At 42.5% G+C, this 17,918-nt stretch overlaps 1 protein-coding gene across 2 annotated transcripts in view; it reads right to left on the bottom strand.

Moving 5' to 3' along the window:
• TEK (TEK receptor tyrosine kinase) overlaps positions 1-17,918 on the bottom strand; it is a 108,330-nt gene that overhangs the window by 46,951 nt on the left and 43,461 nt on the right. For both annotated transcript variants that reach the window (XM_084788109.1, XM_084788108.1), the window contains exons 3-6: positions 11,747-11,857; positions 11,205-11,357; positions 5,317-5,448; positions 4,753-4,893 (exon numbers count right to left, since the gene is read on the bottom strand). In XM_084788109.1, coding sequence (XP_084644235.1) covers positions 4,753-4,893; positions 5,317-5,448; positions 11,205-11,357; positions 11,747-11,857 — 537 coding nt within the window. The remainder of the gene's footprint in view (positions 1-4,752; positions 4,894-5,316; positions 5,449-11,204; positions 11,358-11,746; positions 11,858-17,918) is intronic.

Below are 17,918 nucleotides of genomic sequence, written 5' to 3'. Positions count from 1 at the left end.
ATAAAACTCAAAAGGAACTGTGTTGTCTCGTTGCCCTGACAAACCAGAGGAGAGAAGGAAAACCGGAAGTAGTGAGTTGGAAGGAAAACTTGGATTGCTTGCTGACACATGCTCAACGTACTCAGAGAAGCCCAAAGATGGAAGAGCTGAACAGAATTTGGCCTGATGACTAAGAGTCACACCCTGTAGCTTGAGTCCCACCAGGTTATCTGCCTACTAAAGTAAAGCAAAACAAAGTGAGCACTTCCCCTAAGGGGCATATTCGCCTCCAGGGACCCCACAGTGTAATAGTAGGTGTTCACAGTCACATTTCAAGTTACTAAACGTAAGGAGTGATAGATAAATGTGCTCAGTGTAAAAAAGAAAAAAACTCAACAGCAACTAACTGCAAGGACCTAATGTTAGGAGGAGAAGACAAGATTTTTAAATCAAATATAAACTATTATCAGTGAGGTCAAGGAAAGTACATTCACAACAACAAGAAATTTCAGACACCCCCCCCCCCCCCCCCCGCAAGAAACCATCTACAATGGGAAAACTACAGTGGTTTTTAATCTCAATTGTCAACCTGGGAAATGAGCCCCTGGGCATGCCGGTGAGGGTCGTAGACAGGTTGATAGAAGGAGGAAGACCCGCTAATTGTGGGTCAGGAGGCATCCTGGGCTACATAAAAAGGAGAACAAGAATGTGATCTGAGAAAGAGCATCACCACCTTCTGCCTTTCCACTGTGGACCCCATGTGGCCTTCTGCTTCAAGTTCCTGCCACCCTGATGTCCCCACCAGATAGATTGTATTATGGGCCACAACAAACCCTTTCCTTCTTAAGTTTCTTTTCTTAAGGTATTTTTAAAATATATTTTATTAATTTATTCATATTACATCTCAATTGTTATCCCATCTCTTGTATCCTCCCATTCCTCCCTCCCTCCCATTTTCCCCTTACTCCCCTCCCCTATGACTGTGACTGAGGGGACCTCCTCCCCCTGTATATGCTCATAGGGTATCAAGTCTCTTCTTGGTATTTTAAATAGCAATAGAAAAGCAACTAAGACAATGTACCATATCTAACCTATGAGAATTGCTGTGAGAACTCGGGAACATAGTGGAGAGGACAAAAGAAAACATCGGGCAGTGGTGTTGTAAACCATTGATCCCAGCAGTCATGAGGGAGAGGCAGGAGGATGTCTGTGAGTGCAAGGCCAGCCTGGTCTAAAGAGCCAGTTCCAAGACAGCCAGGGCTACATACAGAGAAACTCTGACTCAGAAAAAAAAAAAGAAAGAAAAGAAAAAGAAAAAAGAAAGAAAGAAGGAAAGGAATCATCACATTTGAAGCTAGACCCACAGACATCTAACGTGAAGAGGAAAAGGGTGGACACAATGATTAGAGCCCGTGGAACAATATCTTAAGGTGAAGCACCTTAGTGTAGAAAGAACACTGTAGAAAAAAAGAAACTGTGTGTAAGACTGGTTTTAGTGGTCCTCAACCTTCCTAGTGTTGCAACCCTCATGTTGTGATGACCCTTGACCATAAAATTATTTTGTTGCTACTTCATAACTATACTTTTGCTTCTGTTATGAGTCTTATGTAAATGTCTGATATGCAAATTATCTGCTATGTGAGTCCTGTGGGGTTTCGACCCACAGGTTAAGACCCACTGGGTTAGATGTCTCAGGGGTAAAGGTGCTTGCTGCTAAGACTGATCACCTGAGTTCAACCCCTGGGGCCCTCGTGGTGAAGAGAGAAGTGACTCCTGGAAGTTGTCTTCCGATGTGCAAACATGCCCACATTCTCACACACACACACACACATGCACACACACACACACACACACACACACACACACACACACACACGCACAAACACGCACGCACACACGTGCACACACAGAATAAATAATTTTTTTAAAGAAAGAAATAGTGTTTTAGATTTTTCCATTCTGCTGCTAACCTGCACTTCCTGTATACTCAGGTAATTAATTTTTATTCTTTCTCAAGTCTCTGATAGAGTTGAAGACCAAACAATTTAGTTCTACAATTCAGCTTTGTTGTTTAGGGGTTAAGATATTTTTAGGTCTATATAGATGTTTTACATTGATAGAGATGACATATGATAGATATTGATTTACATTCAGAATTTTGGCCTCACCGGGATAGGAAAGATGTCTTCTTCAAGGCTGCCAAATACAAATAGCCAAAACACTATGAATGTAACGTTAACATAATTCCTGATTGTTTCATGGTTCTTCATGCTCTATTTGGTTTATTTTTATATATGTGTAGTAATATAAATGCATATATAAAAAAAGAGAAAAAAATGTTTTTCCCATTCTATTGACATTTACCCATCTGATAATCCTGTAAACACCAAGCAGGGCAAATATGAAGAAAAACATCTACCAAACTCCTACAAACTACAAGCAAGAGAACGCATGATGCTAGTGGTGCTCTTTCCTTCCTCCTCACAGCAGAGTGTTTTTGCCATTCAATGCCCTTCTCACCTCTGAGAGCTCCTTTAAGGGCAGCAGGAACAGCTATGTTCCTGGAAGGAACACTGAGCTCCCTGAGACAACACTCTAACAGTCCATTAGATGATGAATGGATTCTGTAGATGACCAGTTCTTATTTTTGTCAACTATAGAGTTACTTTTACTTAAAAACTGACTTAAAACAATATTATTAAGCCAGGTGCAGTGGTGCATACTGGTAATCCCAACACTCAGAGAGGCAGAGGCAGGCAGATCTCTATGAGCTCAAGGCCAGCCTGGTCTACAAAGTGCGTCCAGGACAGCCAAGTCTACACAGAGAAACCCTGTCTCAAGAAACCAAGCCAAACCAAAATATCAACAACAAAACAACATTATTCCTTGGGTTTCTGGTGAGTCCTCTCAACTTGACAACTTGTTTGATAAGACAAGAAGCAGCTTGTGTTTCCAGCATCAGTCAGTACAATCTCTATTAAAGTTCTAATGAAATGTTTTTGATAGAACAAAAGAAGCAAATATTACATTCATATAAAAAATGAAAATAACCAAAGACACCGAGCAAGAAGCAACAATACCAGAGGTAACATACTACTACTTAATTTCAAAATATACAATAAACCTATAGTATAAATAGTATATCAACATCAAAAACAGTCACAAATACTGATGGGCAGAAAACCCAGAGGCAGGTCTATATACTTATTTTCAATTGATTCAATAAAAATACCAAAATAGACAGTGGGGAAAACAGATAGTCATATCAATAAATACTGTAAGGGAGGGGAGGGGAATATGCAGCCACAGGAAGAATAAAGTGTGTTTGTCATCCCACTTCCCATACAAAAGTCAACGGAAAATAGTTTAATGACTTAAACTCAAGACCTGACATCATAAAGTCTATTAGGAGAAAAGAGAAAAGAGCATCTTCTTTGAGATCAGCTTAGGTTAACGATTTGGGTATTACCCTAAAAACACAGGAAACAAAAGCCAAGAAGACAAATAAGGTTGCGTGGAATTGAAAGGCTCCAGGAAGTGAGCAGAGTGGAGGACAATCCAGTGGCTGAGGAAATGGCTGCAGGTCATTCAGCCTACGAGGGTTTCTACCTAGTACACAGGAGTAGCTCATGTAACTCAAGAGCGAGAGAGCCTGTGTTTTAAAAATGGGCAAGGAACCTGGGATGATACTTCCCAGAAGATATATAAATGGCCAGTATGGGCACGAAAAGGTGTTTGATGACATAGCTCGTCAGGGAAGGATGAGGGAGGGATGCAGGCCAACATGCACTTGGCCCTGGGTGTGGCCACAGCAGCCCACAGCCAGACAAGTTCAAGGGCACACGAATTAAAAAGTTAATGAGACATCACTTCTCATCTGCCAAAATGCATTCTCAACATGACAAAAGATAGCAAATGTGGGTGAATGTAATGAAAGGAAAATTCGCACACTGTTTCTGGGCATATAACTATCCAAAGCAGTGTGAACGTTCTCTAAAAGCAGAAGCAAATCACCACACAATTACCAAATGATACAGAAATTCTACACCTGGATAGTAACACAATTACACACAGACACAGACACACACACACACACACACACACACACACACATACACACACGTGCGCTCTCAAACAGAAGCACAAGACAGTGGTTTCCAGGGATTTGTGGGGAGTCAAGGGTATAAAGTTCTTAGAGGTGTAGTGTGGTAAGTACAGGCAGGTATACAGTATTGTGTACGTCAAATCAGCAAGCATAGATCTCAAGTGTTCTCAACATAAGCACAAAGAAAAGTCCAAGATCACAGATTTCTTAGCAGATTTAGCGGTAGCAATTGCTAGTTTTTGAGTAAAATCCCTGAGTAACAGGGGCTAACTTCATTTTTGAACCTTAAATTTTCTGCATCTATCCTAAAGCCTGATTTTCTATGGCACAAGTCGAAAAATATAAAACAAAATCTTCCTTAATTTTTCTATTCAAATCATTGTCTAAAACCCAACAGCAACATAGTTGCCTAGGGATGCCAACCCCCAGTCCAGAACCATTGCAAGTTAGAATCTGTGTTTTAATAAGCTCCCTAGGTGACATGCTTGAGAAACATCTATTCCCAGGACCAGACCCTTACTGTCAAATATAATGCCTTTTTCATGGAAACATCTATTATTTAAAGCCCCGTATATAGCCACAGGTAAGTGACCAAGTAATATGACGCATCGTTGTCATGATGTCAGCTAGCTTGCGTGTTCTCTGGCCCTGGCATAGCCGGTGCTTACCTTCATTGCACTGCAGCCCCCTCCAGCCTGTGGCACAGGAACACCCATAGGGGTCTGGGAGACAGAACACATAGGACTTGCATCCCTCTGGTTCACCGCAGGTTTCTTTACAAGTCCTGCCAAATGTGTGCGGCTTACAAGCTGTGGGAGGAAAAGGCACAAAGGCTGGTTCACAATCAAGTTGTAACCGTTGAGCTGCTGGGCTCTGCCCTTACACAGTTTCTCCCTGACAGGGAAATGCTAATCTGCATGGTGACAGAGTCAGGAAGAAGCCTACCTCATGATCCACTTTACAGAAAATGAAACTGCCTCACAGAGAGGGGCTTGGGGCCATCACTCACTTTCATGGGCTATGAACCTTCACTTTGATGGTAGCACCATAAATTGTTTTTTTGTAACATTTGTTACTGTAGTCTGCAATAAATAACCTTTAGAAGTGGTGTCTAAGCCACACAAAAATGACACTATAGAAACCATTTAGCCCCTTTCCCATCCACGTCCAGACTTAAAACCCTGTCATGGCTCTTCCAAGCTATAGTTTGGTCATCGACTATATCCACTTACCTTTCTCACACGTCCTCCCCATAAACCCCGGAGGGCAAATGCATTCCCCGGAGTCTTCATGGCAGACACCATTGTTCTTGCAAGTCGTACAAGGACGGCTGCAGTCGGGCCCCCACTTCTGAGCTTCACATCCTTTTGTTAAGAAAAACATGGAGGTGGGAAGTAAAGCATGTTCACTCAAGGAGCGGCTGTTGAGCAGCTAAAATATGGCAGCCATTTCAGTGGGCAATGGGGGACGAAGGTAAGCTATGGTCTTCTCCTCTAAAAGCTAACAGTGCAGTGCAGGGAAAGAAAATTAAACAGAAAATAACAATAGAAGCAGAGACAAGGAGCCCCAATTCCTGACTAGCCAATGGAAAATGACCCAAAGGAAGGCTTTCTGTGAGAACAGGATGTGAACTGGGTGTGCAGGACTACGTAGGCAGCAAGGAAGACGAGGCTAGAGAACTTCTGTGTTCTTGACTGAGGCACCATGATGGAAGAGACTTTGGCAAGTTCGCGGTATGAGTAGGGCAGGAGGTCCCCCTCGGTCATAGACCTAGGGGAGGGGAATAGGGTGAAAGCAGGAGGGAGGGAGGAATGGGAGGATACAAGTGATGGGATAACAATTCTGTTGTAATCTGAATAAATTAATTTTTTAAAAAGACTGAAGCATTTTTAAAACAGGAGCCCCCGATCATTGGCATCTCCATCACCAAAGAACCCAACAGAAATACAACCTTCAGACCCACAGCCTTGGAATAAAAAGCTCTTGTGGCCAGAAGTTCCAACCAACAAGCCTGCACAGTAACTCGGCATGGAGGAGGTGAAAAGAGGGTTAGAGAGAAGGAAGAGAGGTTGGACACACTATTTCAGCTGGAAAGTACATAAGAAAGAAGGGAGGCAAAGTAGCAAGATACCAAAACAGTCCAAGGCAGTGAGATGCTGCCCAGATGCATCCTTGCCACCTGGTGATTTTAGACTGTTAGTTAGACTCAAGAATAGTTTCAAATGTACAGAAAACTCGGGAGTGTTAGTATGGCCCTTTGTGGTTGAAATTTCAGTTTCAGTTATTTTTTTTTTTATCTGTAGGGAACTAGGATCATTGTCCCCAAACATTGGTCCCACAGTGCTTGGATCCATGCCTGCCACTGACGTAACCTCAAACTCTTGTTGGCAACAACTACTGCCTATCAATATTTTCTCTAAAATAATCAGGAAGACTATCAACACACACCATTTCTTACACCTTCCACTTTACAGATAAAGTTACCAAATGTCTGAAAGCTAATAGTTGTATTCCTTGGCAAATAACAGGAGAAAGGCTGCACAACTAGTGAGAGCCAGGCTACCAGGCACTGACAGATGATAAACATACAGTCAGATAAGTTTAGGGACGCAGGCTCCGCTTACATGAGACTGTGTTTTCCAGCCTAGAGTCTGTCTGTAGATATAGCCAGCCTCAGCTTCAATTCTAGGAAGAATAAAGCTCTCGAGGATAGCAGGGGTGATCTCTCAGGATGGAGGGTTAGAGTTATTGGTAATTAAATAATATTCACTTACGAGACTTAGCCTCTAAGCTTTGCAATTCTATGTTTTAAGAAGCCATATATTCATAGCACACAAAAGAAAAATATGTGTTTTAAGAAATCTTCTGTCATGAACAAAATTTATACTGAAAGGAAATCTATAAATATCACCAGTAGGATTTCTTTCTTTCTTTTTTTCCAAATGAAGTTATACTTATTTTTCTCTCTAGGGGCAGGCAGAGGCCCAGGTGAGTGTTTGATTTAGTTGCATGAGTGGAACCAGGGACCATTTCTAAACACTCATCATCCTAATTAAATGGAAGTTATATTCTTTTTTATTAATTAATTTATTCAGATTACAACTCAATTGTTCTTCCATCACTTGTATCCTCCCAGTCCTCCCTCCCTCCCACCCCCACCGTATTCCCCTCCCCTAGGTCCATGATCAAGGGGGACCTCCTCCCCTACTGTATGGCCACAAGCTATCAAGTCTCATCGTGGTAGCCTGCTTATTCTTTCTTTGAGTACCACCAGGCCTCCCCACCAAGGAGAGGTCGTCAAATATGGGGCACCAGAGTTCATGTCAGAGTTAGTTCCTGCTCTCCGCATAACTGTGGAGAATGTCCTGTCCATTGGATAGATCAGAGTAGGGGTTTGGTGTTTACTACTTGTATTGTCCTTGGTTAGTGTACCAGTAGGATTTCTAAGACAAAGTGTTAAAGCATCAATCATTGCTATGCCTGAGTTCATACAGAAGAGATGCCTGTGGCTGTGGGAAAAGAAGACTGCCTCTGGTTTCCCTCCCTCATCACCAAGGAAATCATGTTAGGGAGCTATTGCTAAATAGGTTATTATAGCCCCTCTCCACCTTTCTTAGAATGAATTTAGACACTAGTGTACGTCTCAGACGCGGCGTCATATACTCTAACCAGAAAACAGTATGAAGATGAAAATAAAGTCTTTTGTTTATGAGAAAAGGCCAGATGAGCTCCAAATTTTAATCTCTATTCATGTTTTGACATTTACAAAAAGCTGTAAACTGGACATGGTGGCTCAAGTAAGCCTAGCACTTGGGGATTGAACTTGGAGATTCTCACAAGACTGTGTTTCACTGGGAAAAAAAAAAGATTGTAAACATGTTTCCGATGACAATGTGATATATTAAGAAACAAAATTCGGTTCTTGCACTTGGTTCCTGGCACACTGTTTCTAAAACACTCAAAGTGAGGAGCACCTTTGGTATGCAAATGAGGTGACTTTAGTTTGCTAATTATGGTGGTGAAGGTTCCCTTTAAGTGACTTTATGATAAGGTCATCAGAAACGCCAAGGAATCACTGGTGTGTTGGAATGTTAGGCAACCTCTAAGCTCTAGTCGGGGCTAAGGGCTACAGGTTTGCTACTGATTTGAACAAGACTGAGAGAGCTTCTGGATTAGAAGGTTCCTGAAGAGTTCATGTATGTACAACCTACCCCACCTGTGCACCTTGCCCTATGTGTCTCTGCCCTGTGGCCATTAATCTGTATCCTCTTTAGTATTCTCTATAATAACCCTAAATTATTCCCCTGAGTTCTGGGAAATGACCTAACAATTCACCAGAACAAAGAAGAGACGCTCAAGAAACCTGGACTTAGAGCTCTTCAGTCAGAAGCACGGGGCATGGCCTGAGGCTCTCAACTTGCAGTCATAACAAGGGCAATCATACCTAACTGAGCCCTTACTTATGGAACTGATACTGTCCCCAGGTGGAGTCACTTAGAGTTAAACTGTAAGGGTCCCAAGAGGTGTCTTCTGGACACTTGCTTGGTATTAGGGGGAATCCACCCACTAATGTCAGAAATCGTGTGTTCAAGTTTGGGTTAAAAATAGGAAAGCCTCTTTCTACACGTAGACATCCATTTCTGACCATGTCTGCTGGATGGGGAGACCTGGTGGCACTCAGAGGAAGGATAGCAAGTTACCAAGAAGAGACTTGATACCCTATGAGCATATACAGGGGGAGGAAGTCCCCCTCAGTCACAGTCATAGGGGAGGGGAGAAGGGGGGGAAGCGAGAGGGAGGGAGGAGTGGGAGGATACAAGGGATGGGCTAACAATTGAGATGTAATATAAATAAATTAATAAAAAATAGCAAAAAAAAAAAAAAAAAAAAAAGAATAGGAAAGCCCTTCTCGTCTTCCCAGTCTCAAACAGACTAATGACAACATAGACCATTGATCCCAGATCCTGAATCCTTGACTATATAAGCATTAACACAGCAAGAACTGTCCAAGAAATGAATGCAATTTGCTCCTGTACCATCTGGCCTGATCTGTGTAGTGGTGTAAAGGCAGAATTGGAGGAAAATTCAAGAAAAAGTAACTGAAAGGCCAAACATCAAAAGCTGAATGCTACAGACTTACTAACATCTTTAAAGATTGGTTTTTACATGAGCAGGACACAAGAAAGCCAGTTTTGGCAACAGGGGCAGATTTCTCTTACATCAAGTTCAAATAATCCTGCCTATAAAGTGCCTTACTTTGCTTATCTCTTGAGGCCTCTTGGCATGGGGCATAAACTAGGTGAACCACACTTTTCATACTTCTACCCCTATGTTGTAATGCTGACTTATCTAATTACATACATGTTTCCTCTGACGAGAATTAACTGAGGAATATGAGTTTATTGTGCTAAACTCTGTCTTTTGCACCAACACAGTGTTTTTAAGTACAGTAATTAATATACTTTATTGAGTGAATAAATAAACATAATACAAAGCAAAATAAATTATCTTCATGAATTAGAGAGATTCATCATCAGAGGAGTGACAGAGATTTAGGCCCAAAGGCCAGAAGGATTAAAAGCACAAATCATTTGACTCAACTGAGGGAAACTCAAGACAAGTCTCTTGCTTTCTATAAATCAATTTCTCCATAAAAAAAATTACTGATTCTCTGGAAACAACCTAAATGTCCCTCAGTCGAAGAATGGATAAAGAAACTGTGGTTACATTTACACTACAGAATATTATTCAGCTATTAAAAAACAAGGAAATCCTGAAATTTGCAGGCAAATGGATGGAACTAGAAACAATCATACTGAGTGAGTTAACTCAGACCCAGAAAGACCCACATGGTATATATTCACTTATAATGGGACACTAGCCAAAAAGGGATGTCCCATGAAAGTCTTCACTTACCGGGAGATCGTTGTAGATGCAGGGACTTCCTATTGGGACTCTAGGTAAGGGAAATGGGAGAATGGGGAAATAGAAGGATCCAGAGGGCCCTAAATACCCACAAGAAGACCATCATGATGGGCAGATCAGGACCCAGAGGTTCTGCTCAACCTATTGTACCAACCAAGGACAATACATGTAGCAAACATTGAACCACCACCCAGATCTAACCAAAGGACAGGACATTCTCCACAGTTGAGTGGAGAGTGGGGACTGACTCTGACATGAACTCTGGTGCCCTCTATTTGACTACTTCCTCTTGGTGGGAAGGCCTGGTGGCACTCAGAGAAAGAATAAGCAGGTTACAAAGATGAGACTTGATAGCCTATGACCATATAGTGGAAAGGAGGTCCCGCTCCATCACAGACCTAGGGGAGGGGAATAGGATGAAAGAGGAAGGGAGGGAGGAACAGGAGGATACAAGTAAGGGGATAACAATTGAGATGTAATCTCAATAAATTAATAAAAAAATAAGTAAACTGCTCAACAACAACAAAAAAATTACTGCTTCTGGATCCTTCTACCTTGATGATTATATTATAGTGGAGAGGGAAAGTTTTGCTGCCTCTAACTCTTGCAGCTTTCAAATCTAAAACTAAAGATCACATTAGAGAGTTAAATGATCTAGAACTCATGGGACTTGAAGGAAAAAACCATTTACCTAGTGGCCCAGATGACCCAGCTCATCTCCCTGTAATCCTCACATCCTGGTGCTCACAGAGACCATCCTTCTCAGTTCAGCTCCCATTCCCAATGGGGATGGATCTGCAGAACAGCTATGCCTTCTGTTTTACGTCTCTACTCTTGCCTACGGCTTCCTGGCTTAGACTGGTAGACATCTATCTATCCGTGTTAGGTCAAGCTAAGTCTTTCTAATGGGAATATAAAACATAGAGGTAAACCATTGTGGATCTTAGCTGTGAGAACAGCCACAGGCTCGATGAAAATCTTAGCCCAGCCCCACTACTTTTGAACGCCACATCTCCCCTAGAACATATCTTTTCTGCATCTTGCTTATCAACCTGTCTGTCAAATTCCCAAGAGTCCTTGGTATCCTGTCTCCTTATTGTCCCATTTTGCTTAGGTAGCACTGCTGTTTTTTCCTAACTTGCAAAAAGTCCTAACAACTACATCAGTACACAGCAGTGGCCTCTCAGTCACTTACTCCGGACGATGAGCCTGGTGAAGGCCGAGGTGAACAGGTTTCCTCCTATGTACCTGGCTGAGTACACGCCAGCATCCTGGGGCTGAGCACGAGGCAGGTGCACTTCTAAAACATCAGGTACTTCATGCCTGGGCACTGAATGAATGAAGGAACCTGGAAAGGGAGGCAAGCAGAGGTAGACAGTTTGTGCTCACATTTGTGCTTATAATCAGATAACCTCACAGCCAGACACCTCGCATCTTACCCGGCTGGATTTGAGACTCCACTTCCTATGTCACAGTAAGCTTTCATTGAATGTACCTACACCTTATATGTGCAGGCATATATGTGCATGGGTTTTTTTTTTATCCCTACCTCAATTTGCTCAATTAAATAACCAAAGACCTTGTGTAAGAGGGCCTCTGTTACACAGAGAATTTGAAAGCTTGGGTCATAGCAGCTTTTTAGACAACTGCCCTTGCAATTGCAATATGGCAATGTCTAATGTGCTGGGCGTTGTCTGGTGTCTCATACCACGGTGAAGGAAGATGAAACAGACTCACCATTTTTATAAATCACGGCATCTTCTTCTTTAACTAATACCTTTTTGAAAGATATGTTCACATTATCTCCCTTGTCCACAGTCATAGTTAAAGTAGCAGGTAGGAAGGAAGCTTTTAAAAGAGAAAGACAATAAATAAATAAATAAATTAATTAATTAATTAATTCGCACATTTTCCTCTGGAGCAAATAAACACTGAAAGTCCAGAAGATGAGACCCAGCAGATGCCAAGCATCACCTGGCTTTTCTGATATGAAGAACAATAGTGGCTAATAGTGGCTACTATCTGGCACTTTTAAAGAATCTAATGAAAGGAAAGGCCATTTCCCTTATAAACTACAAATATGTACACGCAATATATGTATGATAATTTTATGCTAATGACTAGGGAAGTGGGCACTTCATGATGATTGACATCTGCTATCACACTATATCCTAATATTAATTATAAATTAAATTAACTACGAATCTGCTACCCTTCCCCAATCCATACCATGTTTACTCAAAGTGCAAGAGGATTCTACTGGAATATGAGTTTCCTCAATATAGAAAAGACAGTAACATTTGCCTACTCACTTTTCTTTTGGTCTTTTTATGTAGTGGTGTTTGATGCTTTTAAAAAAGTGCACTGCACACAAGGAGGAATGAGTATAGTACTGCACTTGTTAATGCTATAATGACTGAAATACTGAAGAGGAAAGACAAGGATGGATGCTAACGTCTTACCCTATGCCCTTTAACTAACATGTGTAAGCTGACTCAGCTGTGGAACTAGGCAACAGTGAGGGGGAGCCGGGGGGAATTCTGTATTTGGCTTACAGTGTCATCAGTGACTGCAAACTCTACCTCACTGTCAAGCTTGGAAAACAGCATTGCCTCAGTTGCTTGGTTTACTGAAGAAGATATGTGAATGAAAGTGACTGACATTCTTCCAGAAGCAATATTTGTTTAATGCACACCATAATCTGCAAGAATGGCATTCCATGTGATAAGATGGGGGATTATCTTTAGGTGGTATTAAATCAATGTTAAAAATAGAAGGATTAACACTAAGAAGAGATAAGCAACACATACAACCTTCCTGGAGGACAAGAGACAATGGAAGTCAACAGAAAACTACAAGGAGCATGAGTGAGGACAAATAAAATCATGGCACCAAAAAAAAAATACAGAAAAGTGACAGAAGACATACCACATACATGTAAAAAGACAGGGAATCCTGGAAGTAGATAACATACACAGACAGACGTATAGACAGACAGATGGATATAGCCTATATAGATATAGTTTCTTAAACTATACGTGAAACAAAATGGACATATCCTGGGAATGAAGCAATAGAAAACTAAACTGTAACATGGCAAGTAACATAATAGATATTGTCATATTTCTAACTAAAAGAAACTAACTTTGCAGTACTTACACTGGAAAATATCTTTAATGCCAAAAATGCTTAGGGATCAAAATAGTATTTCTGTGGTGAGACAGCCATCTATTAAAAGCTTATTAGAAGATCTCATTCATGGGGCTTGTTTGTGTACTACAATCAGCCCTTCAAAACACACGAAACAAAGCACTAACAGTAAAACTGACAAGTCTCCAAGCAGAGTGGCAACTTTCTGAAACCAACGGATCAAACAGACCAGAAAGAAAAAATAGAGGTGGCCTGAATAGTACCATGAAAGGTCTTCAGAAACTCATGAAACTAATCCCCAATTACCTAAATGCCACAAAGCACACCTACATAAATAAGACTTTTCTGATCAGAATCGGAAATCAATAGCAGACTATCCTGCACGTGATGGCAACATTGCAAAATTCCTACAGAGTTTTGCTCCAGGACCAAGTCTTGAAATCAGAAAGGCTCCACTAAGAACCACGCAATGAATCTGCTCATCAGTGTCTTCTTATTTTACCTGTGTCTTTTGGATGGGGGCTGACTCGAGAGATCCCATTAAGTGCTCTGTGTACCTCTAGCTTAGAAAGCTACCTTGTGAAAGCAGGAGATGCCCCTAAACTACCCTGAGAAGGCTTTGGTGGTCTTCTTTTAGGGGGGCTCTGGCGGTGACTGCTAACTGAAGAAAAGTTTCCTGCCAGGTCTCCCCTGGATGGTCAGGAAAGTGAATGCCTTTGATGCACTTGATGCTTCGGGCAAACACAGAGGGGGCGAGGTACAGAGAAAGATGCAGAGAAGGCGGTATGAGCCCAGAAACAGAAGACCTTGAGCATAAATCCATCCTCCGACACTCTCCAAGCAATTTCACCACTGCAAATTCCAGCTTTCTCATATACAATTTGGAAATAAAACCCACGTGAAGGCTGCTATGAGTAGGAAGCACTGGAAGTTCAGCCTCAAGGCGCTCACGGTGCCCTTGCCAAGTATCAACCAATGACATCCCTGCTGCCATTAATTTGTAACACGGCTGTGAGTGGCAGGAACTAAAATGGGTCGACGTGCAGAAAAGGCAGGCAGGGACAGTGACAGAGTCAGAGGGGAGGCTTTGGGGTTCCCCTTCTCATGTTGACCAATTTGGCCACCCTAACACACAAAGTTCTTCCTGACTGCGAGAGGCTCCTGTGAGAACTTTTCTGGTCATTTCATCTTTGTGACTTTTTCTGCCCGTTTGTTTATATTTTTCCCCTTTGTGTGGAGATTGTTTAGTTGAGCGTGGGACTTCTCGCTGGGCATTGTATTTGGAGAGGAACTCAGATTCCTCCGTAGGCTCAACTCCAATGTAGCTCCCCCCACCCCCCAACTCTGAGGCCCTCTATTATTTCAGACTTGGTCTCTTAGCTCCCTGTTTTCTTAGGGGCACCTTCACACCAAAGGTCTGTGGCTGTCTGCCTGCACGGATATCTCTAAACTGTCACTTTTTGCCGAGTACTAGGAAAGAAGTTAAGCTGTTTGAGTTCAGGCTTCCTATGCTCTGGGAGCTTGTTATAAACTCTGTGTGCATTTATCACAGCCACGTGACTTGCCTTGACCCACAACAATAAGAGCCATTTAATAGTGCTGTGGACCAAACACTGATCTAAGCACATTACAAGAATTTATTTTTCATAATCTCTCTATGATGTAAGCACTGTCATCATCCCCATTTTACAAACGAGGAAGCTGAGGGACAGTAACCTGGCTCAAGATCACACAGCAATCCCAGGAGATCCAGTTTAGGGTGTTTTGTTTTGTTGCCTCTCTTTTCTAATTAGAGAGCTGAGGTGATTTGACTAGGTATGGCCCCCGTAGAATGTTTGAATGGTAGGCTCACAGGGAGGGGCAGAATTAGGAGACGTGGCCTCGCTGGAGAAAGTGTGTCACTGTGGGGTCAGGCTTTGAGGTCTCAAGCTCACATGAATTTCTTTCTATTGCTGTTGAATCAAGATGTAGAACTCTCAGCTCCTTCTCCAGCACCATGTCTGTCTGCCTGCTGCCATGTTTCCCACCATGATGATAATGGACAAAACTGGTGACCTGTAAGCCAGCCCCAGTTATAAGAGTTGCTGTGGTTATGGTGCCTCTTCGCAGCAATAAAACCCTAAGACAGGAGCCCATGGCTTACAGTGTTCACAAGACCTCCGAAGTCAACTACTACATTTTATAAATGAGATTGCGAAGCCCTATCCTGGAAGATACACATGCATAAGGTCATCACTTGGATGGGAAAACTAAGAACACACTTCTTTGTTCAGTTATGGGCAGGAGATAAAAGCAAATGAGAGCAGAAGCTGTAAGCAAAGGTGTTTGCTTCTGCTGGATGAAAAGAGCTGAGTTCGCTTTGGTGTGTCTGGGATGTTAATGTTAGTGTGACACAGAGTCAGGACCACATTCATCTGCCTCAGCTTGCTGCTCACTAGTCTGCATCCCTACTCTTGTCTAAGACACAGACTTTACCCCTTTCCTATAAGCCTCCCTGCTCCTAACCGTCCATCACTCTGCATGTAGGTGTCTCAGGGTCCTTACATTCCTAGAATCCAGGTCAGTTGATCTCGTCGTGCCTCTCCAAATGCCCTGCCCTTTCCTTGCCATAGCCTTGCTCACAGTTATGTCCCCTGATGCTCTGCTGAGGCTCCAGGAAGGCACGTCCACTCCTAAGTGCGACACTCACTAGCTAGTGAAGGCACCGGAGGACAAGAATGATGAGCTCTCTGTACTGATGGGGACTTAGCAGCCTTCATCTTAAAAAGTTACCGGAAAGAAAATGTCTTCTGGAAATAGTCTCCAATATATGACATACTCAAAAATAATTATAGGGAAAAAATGACTATGGGCTGAGGCTGGGGCTCCCTCAGGAGAGGGCTTGCCTAGCATGCACAAAGCTCCCAGCACTGCGTAAGCCAGGCATGGTAGTGCACTCTTGAAATCTCAATATTGGGAAATGGAGCAAAAGTTCAAAGGTCATTCTTAGATACATACTAACACTGGGACAGCCTGGATGACATGAGACCCTGTCTCAAAAAGAAGAATGAACTTGGTGCACTTGATTTCAACTTTTTTCCTGTCTTCAGAAAAAAATACTCTTAATGTAGTCATGTTATTTAGGTACAGATGGCTTCCTCTCTATCAAATTTATGATCATGATGAAGCGGTTTGATGTTCTATTGTAAAGTTGGTTCTCAAAATGAAACTAGAAAAAGTAAACCACTGATTTCTTCTCCTGATTCATTCTGAAGCAGATCTTTAGATATAAAACTGTTACAAACTTTATCTGTCACTCATTACCCTGAAGTGAAATCTCCACTGGTGTGTGAGCAGACTGCTGTTGATGGTTTTGGATGACAAGTCCACTTATTAAAACAAAACAGCTGGATTATTGGGGTGTGCAGGCCAATTTAGGTTGGGGCTGGCACAGCTCAAATGGATTTTTTTACATCCTACTCAGTTGTATGAGTCATTGGCAAGAGGGCTTGCTGCTTGTCTTTATCATGCTATGTTCCTGGACAGGCTTGCGAGTCCCCATGATGGTATATGTGTGTGCACAGGTGCATGTGTGTGCTCTGGTATGTAAGCAGACGTGTAGGCTAGTGTGGACATCAGAACATGATGTGTAGGCTGGTGTGGATGTCATAAGGCAGCTTCTGGAACTGTTCCATCTGCTCCTTGGATTGAGCTATGGTCCCTCAATCACCCGGAGCTTAAGCATTAAGCAAGGCTGGCTGCTGAGCCATCCTGGTTCCTACCGGCTCTGCCTCCCCGGATCTGGGATTGCAGGCATGTACTTTTTTTGGCAAGAATTCTGGGATAGAACTGATGCTCTTGTAGTCGCAGGCAAGGCAAGCACTTTGCTGATTGAGTCTTCACCCTATCCCTCCCAAGATGTCTTACTGTGGAGCTAATAGTGGCAGTGGCATAAAGACTTAGTTTTGAAAGGCTTTCTGATACCACACTCCATATCACTTTCTCTATAACATAGCACCCCCCCCAAATGACCAACAGAAAATGCAGACCCACTCACTAATCTAACATGTTCTTATTGTCCAAACACAGGCAAAAATGGTCACCTCTTTCCTGTGTATTTTGTATGCGCCTCCACCATTTGTACACGCCCTAAAATCCTCAGTAGGAAAAGTAACCCAGCTAGATCTGGGTGGGATGATTCTTGTTTTTTTGTTTTTTGTTTGTTTGTTTGTTTGTTTTTCAAGACAGGGTTTCTCTATGTTATCTTGGCTGTCCTGGACTCACTTTGTAGGCCAGGCTGGCCTTGAACTCACAGCAATCTGCCTGCCTCTGCCTCCCGAGTGCTGGGATTAAAGGCGTGAGCCACCATGCCCGGCGGTGGGATGGTTCTTGCTCCTGGTCTCGGCACTTGGGGGGGCTGAAGCAGGAAGGTTGCCCAGAGAATGTAGCCAGCCAGGACTACACAGCAAGGTACCATCTCAAAACAAACGAAACACCAAAAGAAGAAGAAAATCCCCTAAATTACTATACTCTGCTGCATGGTAATAGAGATTGAACCTTTACATTGGACATAAAGGTTTTATGTACCTCACTTGACTTTCAAAAGCACCAGAGAAAAGTGTTTCTCATCTTTAATTTTCAGATAAGGAATATCTATGATTTCAGTTAACTTGTCCTGAGCCAGGGCTTCAGGCTCAGGCCACCCAGCTGCCTTCCATTCCCCCTTCTCCACTCTCTGCTCTGGTTCCTATTGCAGCTTTAAGTGGAGAGCTTGTGCTTT

The sequence above is a fragment of the Acomys minous genome, assembly GCF_964271855.1.
Source record: "Acomys minous genome assembly, chromosome: 1".
NCBI lineage: Eukaryota > Metazoa > Chordata > Mammalia > Rodentia > Muridae > Acomys > Acomys minous.
The sequence above is the reverse complement of the archived record's forward strand: the minus strand, read 5'-3'. Positions and strand labels throughout refer to the sequence as shown.